Source organism: Eptesicus fuscus, chromosome 3 (genome assembly GCF_027574615.1).
Source record: "Eptesicus fuscus isolate TK198812 chromosome 3, DD_ASM_mEF_20220401, whole genome shotgun sequence".
In the NCBI taxonomy this organism is placed as follows: Eukaryota; Metazoa; Chordata; class Mammalia; order Chiroptera; family Vespertilionidae; genus Eptesicus; species Eptesicus fuscus.
In genome coordinates, this window is record NC_072475.1 from 57254953 (window position 1) to 57273525 (window position 18573).

Consider the following 18573-nt stretch of genomic DNA (forward strand, 5'->3'; position numbering starts at 1 on the left):
TGAGGGCATTTTAAAATAGGGAGTCCAGAAAGAAGGGATAAGCTGGGGTGGGAAGGAGACCCAGAGAGCCGAGGGCATAGCTCAGAAGGCCATTGGAGGGGCAGCCCACTCACTGCATCCTCGCTGGAAACTCTACCCTAAAGCCCCGTGGGGATGCCACACCCGCCTCCACTGACTACGGCCACCACAGTCTGGTCTGCCCAATCCGCAGGCTGAGGTAAAGCCATGCTGACAGGCAGCGGGTTCGATTGGGAAGAACTGTGTCTGAGGTGCCCTTTCCCTGCCTGAGTTAATTCCCCAGAAGAGAGGGCTCGACTCAGGATGCTGACAACCGCTCACTCAGCACTTTCCTAGGCCAGCTTCGTTCTGCTGCGCTCAACTGTCCCTGTGACCACCTACCGTCCACTCAACTGCAACGACAAACCATGTCAGGAGCAGGAAACCTGACACGGCACCCAGCCGCGCCTGTGGTGGGCACTCACAAGGCAGCCTCTGGAGGGGAGAAATGCCACCCCATGCTGGCTCTCCCTTCTGTCAAGTTGGCAGCCTCTTCCTGTGACTTTCACGAAGCAGAGAGAGGAGTGACAGGGCTCAGAGTCATTGCAACCCAACCCCTGCCGGCCAGGCTGACCCACTCCCGGGGAGAGTCGGCTGCAGCCTAGATGCCCGAGAGCCCAGCCAGGCTGAGGAGCAATGCTGCCAACCCACCAGCCAACGTGGCTGAGTGGACCTGGGAGGCCAGCGGTCCTCCAGCCTGTTTCTCAGTGTGGACCCCGCAGCCTGTGGCCCCCACTCCAGTCAAGCCAATCACAGCTCTGTCTGTGCCACAGGACTCCTTGTTGCAGACTGCACACTTTCTCTTCCCTCCTTAGGTTCTAGACACTGCCCAAGGATTCTCCCCTCTCCTGCCCCCTACACACACACACACACACACACACACACACACATGTAAATGCACACATTCTCAGAGGGGTGATGGCTTCCTGTCCCCTCTGAGCACCTCTGCCACCCCCTCCAGCACTCCCTTCCCTGCTGTCTCTCTCCACCATGCATCTCCACATCTGGCAGATGCATCTCCACATCTGGCCAATGTGTGCACTGACTGTCACCCCATCAGAAATGTTTGCTCCGTGAAGGCGAGGGCTTTGTGTGTTCACACTGTTTCCCCAGGGTTACAACAGCAGCTGGCACAGAGCGGGCGGGCCCTCTGTAATCACCCGAGTCAATGAGGCCCTGATTGACGCTGTCCTGCCACTGCTGGGAGGAGCCCTGCACTGCTGGCTTCCTGGGCTCTGGGCTCTGTCTGCTGAGCTCCAGGGATCCCACCAGGTGACACTTCCTGATGGTGCTCTGTCAGGTCGGCTCCCTTCCCTCCGACAGTTGTGTGTGTGTGTGTGTGTGTGTGTGTGTGTGCGTGCGTGCACTAATCGTGCAGTACAGACAATATAAGGCATAAGAGTTCAAGAAGGAGAGAGAAATTAGCCACCTCAGGGACTTAGAAGGATCTTGTTTGAGAGATTAGACACAATTAATTGATCTTCTGGCTACCTCCTGCTGTCCCTCCCTTCCCCTGCCAGTGGCTGAGGCTCTGGAGTGGGGAGGAGACATAGGCAGGGAACAAGGGAACTAGATGCTTTGCTGGAATGGAGAGGGAGGCAGAAAACCGCCATGCATCACAGAGCGTGGACTGGCCGTGCAAAGGGCCTCCCCTACCACTCTGTCTGCTGGGGATGCTGGAGCCCAGCCTCCTTCTGCCCAGTTACTCACCCACGACCTGCCACATCCTGTCCCACCCACCTCCCTGACCCTCCTCTACAGAGAATGTGGACAGAAAGATTTCAGAGGCCTGTGCACACTTCCCCGCTAACCCTGGCCCCGACAGATGCATGCACATGGACATTTCCTTTGAATTTGTTGGGGAGTGGCTAGCTGGGAGAGCGCAGTGGGTGTGTGGAGCCATGCTGATCATCCAGGAGGCTGGCCACGCCCTCTCCTGGGGGTCAGCCCAGAGATGAAGGAAGGGTGAGGGAGGGGGGAAGAAACAGGTGCTAGAGGCTCAGAAAGGGGGTGTGTGGCTTCCATAAGTTAAAGTCTGAGTCCCAGACCCTCCCTGGAGGCAGGCCCACCGGCCAGCTGGAGTGACTGACGGCTTCTAGATCTGGCTCTGCCATTCGCCAGCCTGTGACCTCTGGCGGGGCCTTGGTTTCCCAAGCTGCAAAATGTAGGAGTTGGGCACGTGAGCTGAATGGAGCCTCCAAGCCCTCTACGGGGTCAAGTATTACTAAAGCACCAAGGCAGGCTGCCTATATCCTGACGGATGAACCAGGAGCCAGGACCCAGGACAGAGGTGGAGACACAGAAAGATCTGAACCTCCATCATCTCTTTCCTAGCCCCTGACCAGATCCTCACTCAGCAGCCTCCCGCAGCGGGGAGAAAGCACACCACACTAGGAACCTGGCCTTGGCCCCTGCCTGTCTTGGCCACTGGGTACCCTTGGCTAACGCAGCCTCCTGGGTTCCATCTCCACATCAAAGAAAGGGTACATCTCTTTCTCCCACCTGCCCCGTCTGACGTGGCGGGATCCTGAGCAGATGGGCCTGTCACCCTAAGGCGGGTGGGAGAGGAGAAGTAGAAAGTGCCCTCACTTCAGAGACATAAAAAAATGGGAGCTAAGGAGCAAATGAGCAAGAAATACTGTCAGAGTGACTTCTAGATGCCAAATACCAAGGACAATATGAACGGATGTAACTGGAGGACAAGGGCGGCAGACAGAACAGTCCTGGAACAGCTGGCCTTAACCTTGGGCAGACCTTGGTGGCCAGGTAGCGCTCTCTGATGAAGAGGCCTGCTGCATACAGCAGGGATCCTCCCAGGTCTGGCTGTCCCTACCTCAAGAAGGCATAGGATAAAGTATGAATTACGCAGCACAGCTAGTAAAAGTGATGGGAACAGAGGGAGATAAGTGTGCCTTCTCCTCCTCCACCTGCCTGCCCAGCTCCTCTGTGGGGGACGTGCCACCCCAAGGAGTGCCCGCCAATGCGCTGGGAGGTGTCTGAAGACACATCAACACAGCTCTCGTCTGGGAGTCTCCTCTAACACACAGTAAGTCATATTAAACATGCTTACAGAGAAAGGAGCAAACGCTAAACTCAAATATTCTTTAGAAGAAAAGCTAAGACTTCAAAATATGTTATGCCCACGCTGGCAGGCCCTAAATCCTGGATCTGGGAAGCCAGCGCTGTTCCAGGGTAAATAAGGCAGATGGGAGACAGAGCAGGGGAGAAGGAAACTGTGGTTAGGTAATGACCTTGACCCTCAGAAAAGAAAGCAATGAGCAGGGAGAGGGCAGCCTCAGCCCGGTGAGAATCCGCTCCAGGAATTAGCATCCCAGGCCCAACTCCCGCCTGCTGGCCCCGGCTCAGCTGCCCAGACAGCAGCACTCCACGCCAAGGCCGAGCCCGATGCCAGGCTGCGGGGCACGGAGGGAATACCAACTCCCTCACGCACACACACTTAGCCAGACAACCACCAGCAGCCAATCCGAGCGTGGCTGCTGAGGCCTGAGCCAGGAGGTGGAGTGAGGGGCCGGGAGAGCTGACAGATCCCTGGACAGAAGCCACACACCCTATAGAAACCTCACAGCAACAAGTTGCTGGGACTGGGAGAGGACCCACAGGGAGGGCTATGTGTGCCTGCAGGCACGTAGGCGCCGGTTGAGAGGAAAGCGCCAGAAAAGAGAGAAAAAGAGGGAAAGAAACATCCACACAGAGAAGAGAGGAGGAAAAAGGTCAAAGGAATGGGCAGCAGGGACCAGAGAAGGGAGGAGGCGGCAGAAACTTGTAAGGGACAGGGAACAAACACGGAGACATGAGACACACAGAGGGAAGGATTGGAAAGCTTTAAGAGGCAGATACCCAGCATGGGGAGAGACGCAAAGGAAAAAAAGGTCCCCACAAAGACTGGAAGACAAAAGACTTACACACACACACACACACACACACACACACACGCACACCAAGTCTGGCAGCTTCTGGGATTTTTCTGAACTAGGCTATTTAGGGATGAGCCCAGACTCAAAGGCAGGCCTCCTGACCTGCAGGTGTACAAATTCCACTGCACCCTGCACTTCGTCAGGGTCGGAGCCAAGCACCCACGAGCCGGGGCTGACTCTCATGCCAAAACTTCCCTCAGAGGCACCCTCACAACCACCAAGGGCTCCTCACCCAAGAAAAGGCTGCTTCTTGAAAGTCCTGAACAGTCCTGCCCAGATGAAAAATAACTATAGCAGCATAGGGTCTCCCATCTCAATTGTATTCCAGAAAGAACTTCCATGGAGCTAGGAGGAAGAAAGAATTATTGTCCCATTTAACAGACGAGGAAATGGACCCAGGGTGACTGTCCTATCCAAGGTCACGGAGCTAAGAAGCAGCAACGCCGACCCTTCAACCCCGCCTCTGCCATTGTGCCACGCACCTCTCACCAGAGTTCCGCCTTCCCTCACCCTCAAATGCCCCCGTTCCCTTCACCCGCTCTTTAAGGGGGAAAAGCAGAGGGGGCTGTTCCCTCTTGACCTTCCTGTCACCCCATTCCAAGCCCTGGTGTCCCCATCCCAGCCTCTGACCCTTCGCTGGCAGGGCAGGAGGCAGGGCAGGAGGCAGAGCTGGAGAGGACGGGAGCTGGGGAACCTCAGAGGGCCTGTGGGAGGGGAGGGGAGGGGAGGGGCGCTCTGGCTGCCCACCTGCTAGTTAACAGCTGCCGAGATAAAAAGCGAGCAGACGTTGGCTTGGCTCCGTTCCACCTACTTACTCCACTGCAGACGGCAACAGAAAGCGTTCCTGAGCGCGCGCCTGCCCATCCCCAGAGCGTCTCTTTCAGATTCATAAACACAGACGGATCGCATTCAGGACAACAGCGAGAGCTGTCATCGCAGGGCCCGGGAGTTAAGATGGTCGGGTTCCCTAATGATTTAGGGGGCACGTTCGGAAGCTGAGGAGCGGGGGTGGCTGAGCAGGAGGGCAGAGCCAGCTGGTGCCCTGGGGAGTTTCATGTGACACCGGTCCGTGAGAACTGCCGCCCAGGGTGGCCTGCGCAGACCAGAGCCGAGTTCTGTCCGTGGGCTGTTCTGGGAAGATGTGGCCGTACTCTGCCTCTGATTTCAAACACAGATACCACTGCTTCCAACATAATCCATTATAGCTCCTCACTCCGCCTACTTCTCTAAACCATTTTAAAAGCTATTTCGCATTTCCGTTTACACGTCCTCTTACAGGGATACATGGAGTGGCAACTACAGGCATGAAACCATCTAGCCCTTTGTCTTCAGGTTACCTTTTAAGCACTAAGGTGCCCTCTCCCTCGGTTTTCATTTAGCACATCCGTCCCAGGATTCTCTCTCCCACTGGCACGTATACATGTCTCCGCATGAGTCCTGCCTTCTAATCGCCTCAGTCTCTCTCCACACACTAGTCCGGCCACATTTAGTCTTGCCCGTCCAGGGAGCAGAGCAGGACTGTGCCGGCCCGGGCCACCAGCCAGAGGACTCCAGGCAGTGCGTGGCCCACACCACACCTGCAGGGAAAGCCGGGGCACTTTAAAGACCTGACACTCTGGGGTATTTGCCCCAAACTTGAACTCTACCTCCTCTGTGAAGCTTTCTCAACCTTTCCAGACAAAATTAAGAGACAACACAGATAGCCGACATTTACAGCACTTTTCACCTGGGTTGTAGTCACAGGATTAGGTGTCTGCCTCCTCCTGGCTCAGAGGACACTGCTATCCTTTGGGGGGAGGGGATGACTGTGCACCTCAAAGCACACAGTAAGTGCTCGGAAATGTCTGCTGAGTGGACCCAGGTGGACGGAGCAACATCAAAGCTCTTCTGCCCACTTCGGCCAACTGCAAGCCTCACAAGACCCCCGTGATAGGCCTCATTGGGCAGAACTGGCATCATCTTCAGCTGTGGAGAGTCCTCTCTAATAGGCTTTCGCGTTTTGCCAGTCACGGAGTGCACGCCTGGCGAGCTACTGGAGAGAGTGACACACCTGGAAGACAGAAACGCTTCCAGACCAGGGATGAACTAGAATTCACCAATGGCTACAATCTCACCCACCATCTAGAGGGTAGGTGAGTTGGTGTTTCAGTAAACCTAGAGGTGTGAGGCCAGGCAAGCGTGCATGCACACATACACACACATGGCTTCAGCAAACACTGCTGGGCTAACACGTCTGCGGGTCTGACACGGTGCTCTGTCAAAATATGAATCTCCTTCAGTCCTCTCCAGTCATGGGCGGGGCAAGCTGGAGGCCATGAAGTTCATTTGCAAAACAGCCGTTCAGGACTCAGATTGCAGGGGAAGAAGATGGCCCTGGAGTGGAGCCCATGAAAGCTCACTTAACCCGCAGGGTAGCAGCAAGGCTTGTGACTCAGGCAGGGCCAGCTACATCCAAGGTTAAAGACCGCCACGGGCCATCCAGGAAAAGGGCTGCCTCTTTCCCAGCAGCACCCCGCCTCTTCCCCAAACTAACTCACCGGAGTACAAGGCCCTTGAGAACAATTCTCCTTTCCCCTCCTCTTCCCAACTCCACGCTCCTGACAAACCCCACGTCCAGGTGAGCAGTGGCTGGACAAAGAGGCTCCGGAAACACCTCTTGTCCTCAGTCAGAAGGCCATGTAAACGCTGCGCGCTGCCAAGTGCAGCACAGTGCCTGGCGTACGGCTGGCGCTCCATAAACGTGTAAAGGGCAAGCCTGTTCTTAGCTATCTTTTTTCCTATGTTCATTCACTATCTGCTTGTCTTTCTGTGCTTCTGCCAATCTATGCCAGCTTGGGAGCTAATGATATGACAAGAGGTGTGTATAAATATAATCCCAGCAGCAGAGCACTGAACACAGAGAGATGTGGAAATTACTCTTAATGATGGGAAGGAAAGGGAAGCTGAGCACACCCTGCACTCCAGCTTCCAAACTCAAGAGAATCAGAGGAACTCCACCAACAGGCCTTCCCCACCCTAAGAAGTAGCCTCTTTCCATGGGCTTCCTCCCGGGGGGCGGCGCTCGATTCCGACAAGAAAACCCCTGAGAGGAGGGAGGTCAAGAAGGAGAAGAAGGAAGAGGAGGAGAGGGAAGAGGAGAGGGAAGAGGAGAGGAAAGAGGAGGAGGAGGGGGAAGAGGAGGGAAAGGAGCTCACGGCACTGGCACTGGGACAGGTGGGGTAGGGGTGGAGACACAGCTAGAGGAGCGAGCTGGAAGGACTACGCCACCTGATTCGTCTAATAGCGTCCCCTTCGAAGCCAAGGCAGCAGACAGGTTGGCCAGCTGATTCCACCACCTTGGGCCGCAGGGTGAGGAGACCTCTGTTACTGGCCTGGATGGGGCGGGTAAAGCCCAGGTTCTTGCTGCCGAACTCCCTCCCCCACAAGCAAGCTTATGGGTCACCCTGAAAATCACCTTGCCTCTCTGGGTACCAAGGCCCCATCTACAAAACAAGGCCCCCTCTGCCACCAACAAAATCAAGTGACTTATGGCAAAGTAAAACGTAAAAGCTCTCTGGGAGAAGGGAAGACGGACATAGAGGGAGAGCCAGAACTGCCTCCTCCAGGCCACAGGTGACCCTGCCAGGCTGCCAGGGAGGTCTTTCTGCAGCATCTCCCCATCCCATCCTCCCTCTCAGAGGATTAATCAGGGGCAAGTCCCGCCCCCCACTGGCCACAGCCTCCAAGCCCCTGCTCTCCAGCCACATGCCCATGTCCCCAGAACTTACCCACAGTCCACCCAGCAGATGGTGCCTTGTCCTTTCACTGCCTGGGCCACCGTGGACAGTAGCCTGAGATGACTTTCAGCTGCAGCCTCTGTAAAAAACAACACAACCAAATATTAAACATCTGTGCCCAAGGACACCAGGCCACCCTGCCATCTTCTCTTGGGGGCAGGGAAAGAAGGAGACCAGTCCAGAACCCCAGTTAAAATATCGTCCCGGTGACCAACAGTTCTGGGAGGACAGCGCAGCTCATTCCAGGAACCCCTGCTCCCGCCATCTTCCTGGGCCCTTCCTCGGGGACAGAGAACCCCCACGTAAGCCACGCCTCCTGTAAGCCACCCCTCACCCCTCACTCCTCCAAGTGTCTCTGAGCAAAACAGATAACTCCCAGGAGAGTCTCTGACTCACTACCTGTCTGGGACAAATTTTGAAAACTTTATAACCACATAACGACAATTCTATAACTAACGTGGGAAATGAGTTTGCCAATTCCACCCTTGTCTGTCCTGGGAGCTGATGAGGGCAGGGGCCGGATCCTTCCTACCTGTGTCCATCACACACGCATCTAGGGGCTCTCGGGACAACCTGGTGATCAGATGAAGTTTACACGTGACACTAGTCTCCAACAGACCAATGCCAAGTGTACCATGTCAGATGTCATAGCCCAGTTCCCGGGAAATGGCAGGGAGGAACTGGGCCGGGCAGTACCTCGGGAGTCGGCTGCAGGACCGCAGACCATGCCTTGGGCAGAAAGGAGTGGACAGGAGAAAGGAAGAGTGCTTTGCTGGCCCAGGTGTCAACTCCTGTGGATCTGGGCAGAGCACCTGCATTCTACTGTAGGAGGGCAGGTTCTTGGGATGGAGCCTCTGTGGCCAGGATGTAGCACTGCCAGCCGGCAAGGTCCCACTGCCGAGTGGCTGTGGCCAGTGTGTCACGTCCCCCTGCCATACCTGTGAGCGCATGTGAGGGGCCTACCAGGCAGACGCTGGTGGGGAGAGCAGTCTGCCGCCTTCCCCCCTACGATACGTTCCAAAGCCAAGCAGAAATGGTGTCTGAATTGTTTGCCTCCACAGATCTCCTTTTCTAGTGTGGAGAATGGTAGCTGTTTGTGAACACAAAGCATGCAGAGCCTTTATGGAAGTAAACAAAAAGCATCGTTCTAGAACCGTGCCAGGAACCCCACCAGGGCACCAGGAGGAGGGCGCGGCGGAGGTGGGAAAGGCCATCGCTCAGCAGGCAGATGGGCTCTGGGGAGCGGCGGAGGGAAGCTGAAGGAGAGGGATAGGCAGCACCCCTCCCCTAGCCCTGCGGAAAGGGAGCCCTGCCAGGAAGGACGGGAGGCGAGAAACCCAGTTACTGTGCTGCCCTGAAAGCCCACCCACAGTCACAAGTGTAGTGACAGGCCTGGGGAGGAGGCAGGAAGGTAGAATAACCACCCACGGCCACTGCCGAGGCAGGGAGGAGCCAGCACGCGGGAAGCATGCGACCCCGCTTGGGTGAGGGCTGAAGAGAAAACAAGACCTCTGGGCCCTGCCTCCTGCCCTGCAAGCCCCAACGGGGGACCCCGCCTTCCCACCCTCTAACTAACCAAAATCATTTCCTGGTGGCAGAGCCCTCCCGTCCCTGCAGAGGTAACACATCGCTTCCTCCCTCCAGCAGAAGAAACAAGCAGAGGACCTGCTCGACCAACCAGCTCGACCGACCAGCTCGGACATCGTCTATCCTCTACTTCGTCTACCGGTCTACCGTCTCTACCGTCTACCGGCTGCGAGGCCTCAGACAAGTCAGCTGTTCTCTCGCAGCTTCAGCTCCTCCCTCGTAACCTGGATGTTATCTGACCACCTGCGCTGCCTCCCTCCTGGCAGCGGAGCGAAGGGGAGCGTACCGCAGAAGGTCCTGGAGGCGTCCTTGTATGATGATGAGCTCCCGTGACGGGACGTACCCAGAGAGGAGCTGAGTGTGCCCCCACACCGACAACCGCCAGGTCCAGGAGCACCCACGGTGTGAGCCACGCTTATTCAGGGCCCTACGCCCAGGCCTCAGGAGCAGCTCTGCTTCTCCCTGGCCTCAGTTTACCCCTGTTCCTGACAGCAGAGAAATGCTAGTCACATGCTGGGCTCCCAACAACCACCCCAGGGAGCGTCTGCCAGGCCTGCAGAAGGGCAAGGAGCAGCATGTGCCAGGGTGCTTGGAGGGTGCGGGCTCCGGAGGGACACACGTCCAAAACACCCATCAGCCCCAGTGCCAATGAGTGTCAAGGATGAGCTGCAGGGAGAGCTGTGCCCGGAACTGGCCCAGCCACTGGCTATTGCTTCTCCAGGGCACGGAAAACTTGGCATCCTCAGGAGCAGTGAAAACACTTAACTGTGCTGGAATAATATCAACAGTCTGATGTTCAGAGTCACAGCCAACAGCCGAGCAAACCTCTCTCCATCCACTGTGCCCTCGCCAGTTCCAAGGTCAGAGGAGGCAAGCTACTGCTCCCAGCCCCACTGAAGCCGCCCTGAGCCCAGTCCAAGCTCAGCCTTGTGTTCCAATCCCAGAGTAGGACAGATGGGGGACAGGCCGGGTCAGAGCTGCCAGCCTGGGTGCATGTCCCCAGGCCTGGGACCAATTCAGCTGGCGACGGGCCGGCCCAGGCTGTTCATCAACAGCCCTGGAGAAGCATGCCCTGGCAGGGCAGGCCCGTGCCTGTCCAGGAAGTCAGAATGTCCATCCCCAGTGTCCACAGTCCTCTGTCTTCCTTCACACTCACACCTTCTCCTGAGGCAATGAGGCTTTTTTTTTTTTTTTTGCAATGAGGCTTTTTGTAAGAAACACTTACAGAAAGGAAGTGAACAATCGCTCAGGGATCCCAGACCAGCAGAACTAACGCCCCTCCGGGCCTCTGCCGTCTCCTGAGAAAAGCCGACAAACACGGTGTCCCTAGGACCCTCCCTGACTGGTTTTTGACCCTGAAGTCTCCGTCTCCCACCTCTGCCCCCTCTCATTCCCTTCCTGTCACATACCATCCCCAACAGGTGACCCCAGGCGGGGCACTCACCGGATTTGGAGTAAAGCACCAATACATTATTCCGGGTCCTGAGAAGTTTTTTCAAGTCCTTGGGGTCAGAGATCCTCTCGATGAGCGAGGAGACCTTTGTGGAGGACAGCCATCCGGGCAGGACAACCTGCAAATGAAGGAGACAAGGATGGGACCCGGCCAGGCCTGAGGAAGAACAGGTGCCCACAGACCTGCTGCCTAAAGCATCTCCCACTTCAGAGGGATGAGGGCACACCAGCCCTTCTCAGGAGACTAGAGCTGCCCTTCACCTCACCCCCTCTCCAAGTCACCACACACCCCAAGACACTTCCCCGTCCACTCTCAGTCTCCAAGTCACTCTCTTCCCCATGCACTTCCATGACGCTGCACGGACTGTATACATCACGAGCATGTGCATGGACGTACTTGCCACGCCCTCAATCAGGACCTCTCTGGGAGGTCAGTGTCTACATTCTACACCGCCTCACACACTGGAGCAATGCGAAAACTCCATCCCACTCAGAAGCACCAAAACACAAATCCACGGAGAAATGAGATCACCTCTGATGCTCAGGATGGGAATGGATGGTGAGGGGGTTTCTGCTTGCCCTACTCAGCCAATGATCTCAGGAAACAAGCCAACAAAAATGAGCGAATTGTCCCCAAGAAGCCTGAAAACCTTGGGCACTGGAGGTACCAGGCACCTCCACAGGCATGTGTAAGATGAAAGCAGTGTGTGTGTGTGTGTGTGTGTGTGTGTGTGTGTGTGTGTGAAACACATGAATAAGGAGCCGTCACACAGCAGACCCCCTCACCAGCCCACACAGTTGGCTTACAGCCCCGTGCCTAGCTGGCAGAAGGCTCAGGGGTTACTACCTGGTTACTGAAATAAGGAAAGCTCTGCTGGGAGACACCGGGCAGAGGGTGAGGTGTGGCCCTGAGAGAAAACAGGAGATTAAGGGAAGTCTACGAACTAAACCTTGAGATTAACCATCCGCATGAGCCCCACCCCCTCGCACCCCTTTTCCAGAATGCTGCCAGTCTTATTCCCCCAGGCAGGCGATTAGAGAATTTTTCTCTGGGGAAACCGAGAAGCATAAGAAAAACAATCCAAAGACAGTGACTTGCAGATCCTCCCATGGGACAGCTGAAATCCCAATCAAATACCTACTGTGAGGTCCCCTCAGTAAACCAGTGCCCTCCACCCCCTCCCCACACTCAGTCTCTGATCATGTGCTAGTGCCTTGCTCTTCAATACGCACCGATAACAAGGTTCGCCAGATATCTGAGGAAAGCCCTTAACATAAAAGGGGCAGAATCAAACCAATGGAAAGATGAAACTAAGACTAAAAACAGCCAAATTAAAGCACAAACAGCCACATTAAAGGAACTCCAGAAAAAGAAGAAAACAGAGGACAAGAAATTATCAAAGAAATAATTTGAGAAAATACCCCAGAATTGAAGGATGTGAGCTTTCAGTTGAGAGGGCCCAGCATCAAGAATAAAATTAACTCTCACCAAAATACATCTCTGCAAACATTCAGAACACTGCTGACAAAGAGCAGATTTGTGTTTCAAAGAAAAAATACACACCACATATAAAAGACCAGGAGTCAGAATTGGCGTAAGACTGGTCATCAGCCCACTGGGATACAATGAAGCATCACCTTTGCAATGATCAAGCAATGTGGTTTCCAACTGGAATTTGATAACCAGCCAAACTGTCAATGGTGAAAACAAATTTACTCAGACTTAAGATCTCAGATGTGCACGATTTACCACCAAGGCACCCTTTCTCAGGAAGCTACTAGAACTCATGCTCTACCAAAACAAGATGTAAATAAAAAATGATAAATGCATGGAATCTAGGAAACCAAGGATCCAGCCCAGAGCAACCAGCCCAGAATGGAGCAAGGACTGAGAAATATGGAGGAATGTGGTCAATAAAAAGGACCAACTGTAGATTATCTGATATGCTTAATCATATTGATCAGGTAAATTGTCTGACCAAAGTTACATAGCTAATGTAAAAGCAGAGCCAGGACCCGAACCCCAGTCTCTCTCTTTGATCCCATGCCCTCTCAGTCCACTGCCTCTTTACAGCCAGGAGTCTTAGCCATCTTAGCTCTACCACTCAATAGCTAAGATGGCTAAGCATCATCCCTCAACCTTCCAGAGGCTTAATGCCTCTCACATCTGACATGGAGATAATAATACCTCCCTCATGGGACTGCTGTAAGGATAAAATGGGATAACTTATCGAACATACTTTATAAATCATAAAGCACTCCGATAGCGTCATTACCATAATATGTAATACAAATTTCTATCTCAGCAGAACAGAAGACAGAAATGTAGCCACGTTCTAGTGTTTCTAAATATAACCTGCCATTAGGTTTCCAGGTTCCTTCTCCCCCGGGTAAAACCATCCAGAAGGAGGAGTTGAGGAATGATCGCTCCCTCATTCTGCCCTGCCAGAGCTGTGGACAGGCCTACAGACCACTGCCCTTAGGCAGCCCACCTTGAGAGCTCACCAAAAAGTTAATTGTTACGTGTTATTTAGTTTACTGCTCCCAGAGAACTAATGGACTTCAGACTAAAGAGCTCATAGCTCAATGCACATGACTAAAGGAAAAAAGGAAGAAAAAAAAATCTGTTGGAAAAACACACTGACTCTGCTCTGATTTTAATCCTCAGATAATCTGCAGAGAAGAAAAACAACTACCTTTGCCCAGTGCCTGGGGCTCCTGACCTGTGGACCAGCCCTCCTGAAACGGGCAGGCATCTGTGCTTCTGGAAAAGGGCAGTGGGAGGGCCAGCCCAGTGCCCGCCTGCCCAGGCAGCACGGTGGCGTAGCTGGGCCGCAGCGACAGCCGTGTCTACAACAGAAACCGCAAGAGCCGAGTCTCAAGGCATACCCACAGCTTCCTTCCTATAAAACCCAGTGGGTCCCTCAGGTCATCTACACATCGGCCACCCCCAGAGTAAACAAACCACGGCCCAGGCCCAGCCAGCCACCAAAACCTCTGACCCAGTGCTCACCCTCACACAGCAGAGGACTTAAGCTCAACCAGAGATACACCGAGCAAACTGCCTCTGCTTGAACACCGTCACTGGGCATGACACTGGGGCTGACACGGGTACTCCCCATAGCCGGTCTTTATAGGGGGTCTGTCTCCTCCCCACCTCCCCATCCCTACCCTGTCCCCTAGACTAGAGCTAGTTCTGGAGGACTGGGCCCAGAACAGCACCTGGCCCCTTGAAAGCCACAGGAACTGGTCGTCCAGAATAACAAACACGACAAGGCACACTGGTTACCATCCTGGCCTATGCAGAGATCACCGCTAGGAGCACATTAGACGGTGAGTCCATGGCAGCTCTCAGGAGACCGGGAAGGGACCACTGACACCAGGCCGACCACAGCACAGCCAGTGACCACAGCACAGCCCGTGAGGGCCTGGGTGGGAGCACGGTGGGAGAGGGCAGGTGGAGCCAGGCTGCGGGTCTTGAAAGCCTGGCTCCTAGAGAACTGCATTTGGCCATGACCTCAGACTGGGCAGCCACCAGGAAGCTGGAGGTGGAGGGACCAGCTGGGTGGCTGCCCAAGTGGAAAGAAATGGGTCAATCCAAGAGCCTTAGGGAAAAACAACAGAACTCAATGACTATTCCTATGTAAGCAAGGAAGGAAGAGAGAAGAGGCTAAAATGACCCCAAGGATTCTGGGCTAGGAGCGGAACAATCGCCAAAGATGGAAGAATTGAGAAGCAGCGGGGGCTTTTGTCTGTCTGATGCTGAGGAAGGTGATAATGAGCTCAGGCATGGACGTGTGGACAATCAGGCACCCCAGACAGGCTGGGGAGTAAATCTGGAGTCGAGGTTCCAAGGGAGAAGCCCAGAGAGGGGAGGACGGTCCAAAGGAAAAGGTGGGAAGTGCTCTGTCAACACAGACCCAAGAGGAGACACACAGAAAGGCGGTGATCGATCCGCAGGCAAAGTCCATGGCAGGGTCCCAGGACAATCTGAGATCATCTCAGTAGCTGAGCCGGAAGCGAGCGCTGGGAAGAGACAGCACGCCCAGCGCAGGAGCTGGGGTGACCCAGCAGGGTCTGGAGATTTGGGAGTGACAGGGGAAAACAGGCCTATAGCCAGTTCCAGGGGAGACCTGGGAGGCTTACTTAGCACCTCTGAGACTGGGGAGGATAAAAAGCCTGTGTCTGCCTCAGACAGACCCTCACCTTAGCAGGCAACTGCAGGGACAGCCAGGAGGGCCGCCCTGGCCTCCCTCCCTAAGCCAAAGGCGCTGCTGCTCCAGCCACTTAACATTCTCCTTTCTCCTCCCCTTCAGTCTATTTTAACCTTTGCAATGTGCACGCTCCCTTCTTTCCTTAAGATGCAGCTTCAGTGAGCCCTGGATCACCGCCCAGTGCCATCCTGCAGATTTCTTAGGCCACAACCCACAAACCTTGATGACAACAATAACCACGGCAACAATAACAGTGTTAATGATGCACAGACCCTCTGCTTTGTCAGGCCCCCAGGGGAGAGGGCAGCGCCAACTTCCCAACTGCTCCTGGGCTGGGCGGGCTCTTTACATTCTAAGTCATTCCCTTTAGAAGTAGAAGGGGAAAAAAATCCCCTCTGTTCACCAGGCAAACTCCTGATGGGCTGCAACAATTGCTTGCTTTCTGCTCCTGGACCCACAGCTTTAACAGGATTTGTATCAGGGCTGAGCTGCCCTGTGGGCTGGGCTGAGACCCATAAGCCATTCCCCCAGCTCAGAGCAAAGCAAAGCTTGGGAAGGATGGCCTCCCTTTGCTGCTGCTGCTGCTGCTGGGGAATACAGAGCCAGTGCCCCCCCCCCCCCATCAGAGTGCCCCCAGCCCCTGTCACCATAGCACCTCGCTTAGAATACCAGGTCCCTGCATCCTCAAACCCCTTTCCCCCAGCAGAGTACAAGGCCCTCTTCAGAGCCCAGTGGCCCCCGGGTCTCCGTCACAGGAGTCCTCACCCCACCTCCACCAAGGTGGGAGGCAATGGGGTCTAGGAAACTGGGTTCTCTCATCTTCCAGACTCTCTGCAGTGTCCTCCTAACAGGGGTCTGCCCAAATCTGGGCCCCTCCAGCCTAGCAGCCCACTCTCATCTGCTCCCCTCGGGGTCCCCTACACACCCCAGGGTTCAACACCTGACAGAGCACTGCTTCTGGAGTCAGGCCCGGGTTCAGACCCAGGCGCCATCCTTCATAGCAAGACCACCTCAGATGTCACTATACCTCCCAGGGTCATTTCCCCACCGTAAAGCGGAGGGGAAAATGCTGACACCTGCCTTGCGGGGTTGGCTGAGGATTAATCGAGAGGAGAGGAGGGGAAGTACACAGAGAACCTAACATAATGCTTGGCATACAGAAGTACATAATAATCGTAATTATCTGTAGTAGTACCATTAGCGAGATAATCAGAGACCGAGCAAGGACAACAGTAAAACGGGCACCACCTCTTCCTCTCCAGGGCCCAGGCTGCAATCAGGCAAAACAGCACATCAGGCAGGAAGACGCGTGCACGTACACACACTCAGCATCATAAACCCTGGGGCAAAACCCCTCTGCACAGCGACCCAGGCCAGAGGCCGGGCAGCACCTGCAGAACGTGCTCTCCAGGTTCCGTGCCCATTTGCCCCTCACAAAACCCGATGAGTGGGCACTGGCCTCCTCCTGCAGAGAGGAAACTGAGGCTCAGAGAGGCTAAATTACTCGTCAGCGCCGCACAGTAGGTAAGCTGTAGAGCTGGGACCAGAGCTTAGGTCTCCCGGCTCCTGCCCAGAGGAGGTGGTCTGCTTCTCTCAACCCAAGCTCCCTGGACCCGGGCAACCTCCTTCCCAGGCAGGGCCCATCAAAACCGCCAGGAGAAGCCCTCCTCTTCCAGAATCCCATGGCAAGGAGGGTCCCAGCAGAGACTTCCACTAGCCGTCTGCTTCCTGCCAGCCCAGAGCACCGGGGGTCTGCCCTGAGTATCAGGGTCCTGGGGCCATTAGCCCAGACGTACTGCTAATCAGATCTCATACAGAAGTCTGTGCCTCTTTCCACCACCCTCTCGCTCTAACACACAGCTCACACAAGCTCCTCTCTCTCCTCCTAAGCTCACCCACCAGCACCACCAGACTAAAGAGATAAAGAGCCATACAATTCTGGAAAATAATCGGGGGGACAGTCCTTGTCACATTACACCCTCAGCTTTAAAAAGCTCTAGATCGCTGGGGCGCGTGCCAGTACCCTCACAGTCTCTATAGCCAGGCAGGCTGTCTGTCCTCACAGATTCATTATTCAATGCAGATCATGAAGCCAGAGTATTCAATTATGTAACAGCAGCTTGCTAAAGGAGGAAGATTTAAGGACAGAATTTTAACATTTAGGAAAAAGGGTGGCGGGGGGACTTGACCTTTTTGGCTTTGTCACCTGGAAAAAAAAAATACCCTTCTTATGTTGGGGGCTGTGAAGAAACTAGTTTAATGTAGTGTAACCCACATTTTGCTCAAAATAGTTTTGAAATGTGAGAATCTAAAAGTCTGGATTCTTAAGAAGTTGGTGGTAAAGGGATCCAGGAAAAAGGTTGAAGACAGATGACCTGAACCCAAGGTCAGAGACCTTGAGCTGGCTGAGAAGTCAGAGCTGGAGGTTTGGTGGAAAGAGCCGAGAAGCCCAAATGTGTTGCTGCCTTGGATGTTTGCAGGCTGTGTGACCGTGGACAAGTCCTCTCTCCTTCTCTGAGTACCAGTGTCTTCCTCTGTAAACGAAGGAGCTCAACGTGATTTCCAAAGTCCGTTCCGATTGGGGCATTTGGCAAATCTATTCTCACGACCCCTACCGGAGAAGCACTATGACGTCATTACACCTTCTGAAGCTGAGTTTCTCTGGACCCGTGGCCACCCACATTAAAAGCCACACCTCTCGGTTTCCCTTGCAGCCAGTGTGGCTATGGGACCAAATTTCAGCCCCAGGAATGTAAGCAGAAGTGTTACAGGAACTTTTAGGAACTGTCCCTAACAGACATCTGGTGTTAAGTCTTCTTCGTCCCTTCCTCCTTCCTGTCAGTCCAGCTGAGACGAGGAGGAGAAGGAACTTGCTAAAGGTGTGAAGTAACAAGACAGAAGACACCTGGGTCCCGGTGATATCCTGGCCCTGGAGCCCCTTTTCCAGGCTTCTACATTAGTGAATAACTGATCTTCGTAAGGCACTGTCATTCTGTGTTTTCTAGCACACAAGCAAACAGATTTTGAGTATCAACTGGAACAGAAGCTCTAACTGGAAGGATATATTAACAGCTGCTCCAGTTGGGATATTTCAAAGTATCAAAGGCATTAAGCCATGCATTACACGTCAGATATTGTAATAAGGAAAGAGACAGAGAGAATATCAAGGGTTTGATTTACTATGTGCCTGCTAGTTATCCAGGTTTCTCCTTGCCTGTTCTTATCGGGTATCTTGGTCACCTGGTGACAGCTACCCACCAATAAGAAGAGGACATTTAGCTAGTAACCCGCCTACTTCCCTCCAGCCTCAGCGCTCTGCTAGTAAGGGGACCGGAAGGCCAGGACATCCCTTGCAGCCCCCAGGCTTTAGTTGCGCCGGTTGGTTCCCCAACAAAGGACTCCTCTCAACATTCTTCACATTCCAGCCTCCAGGTACCCCCCCAGAGCCAAGGACTCAAACTCTCCTGAAGCTGCTCAACCTGGTGGGGCCCAGGGCGGTGGGGGAACTAACCATGTTCACACACAGAAGTCCCAAGTCCTCCACCCTACCTT

The 18573-nt window shown here is 54.4% G+C and overlaps 1 protein-coding gene across 1 annotated transcript in view; it reads right to left on the reverse strand.

Moving 5' to 3' along the window:
• PDIA5 (protein disulfide isomerase family A member 5) overlaps window positions 1–18573 on the reverse strand; it is an 87468-nt gene that overhangs the window by 51110 nt on the left and 17785 nt on the right. The window contains exons 2-3 of the mRNA XM_008155520.3: window positions 10800–10926; window positions 7760–7847 (exon numbers count right to left, since the gene is read on the reverse strand). Coding sequence (XP_008153742.2) covers window positions 7760–7847; window positions 10800–10926 — 215 coding nt within the window. The remainder of the gene's footprint in view (window positions 1–7759; window positions 7848–10799; window positions 10927–18573) is intronic.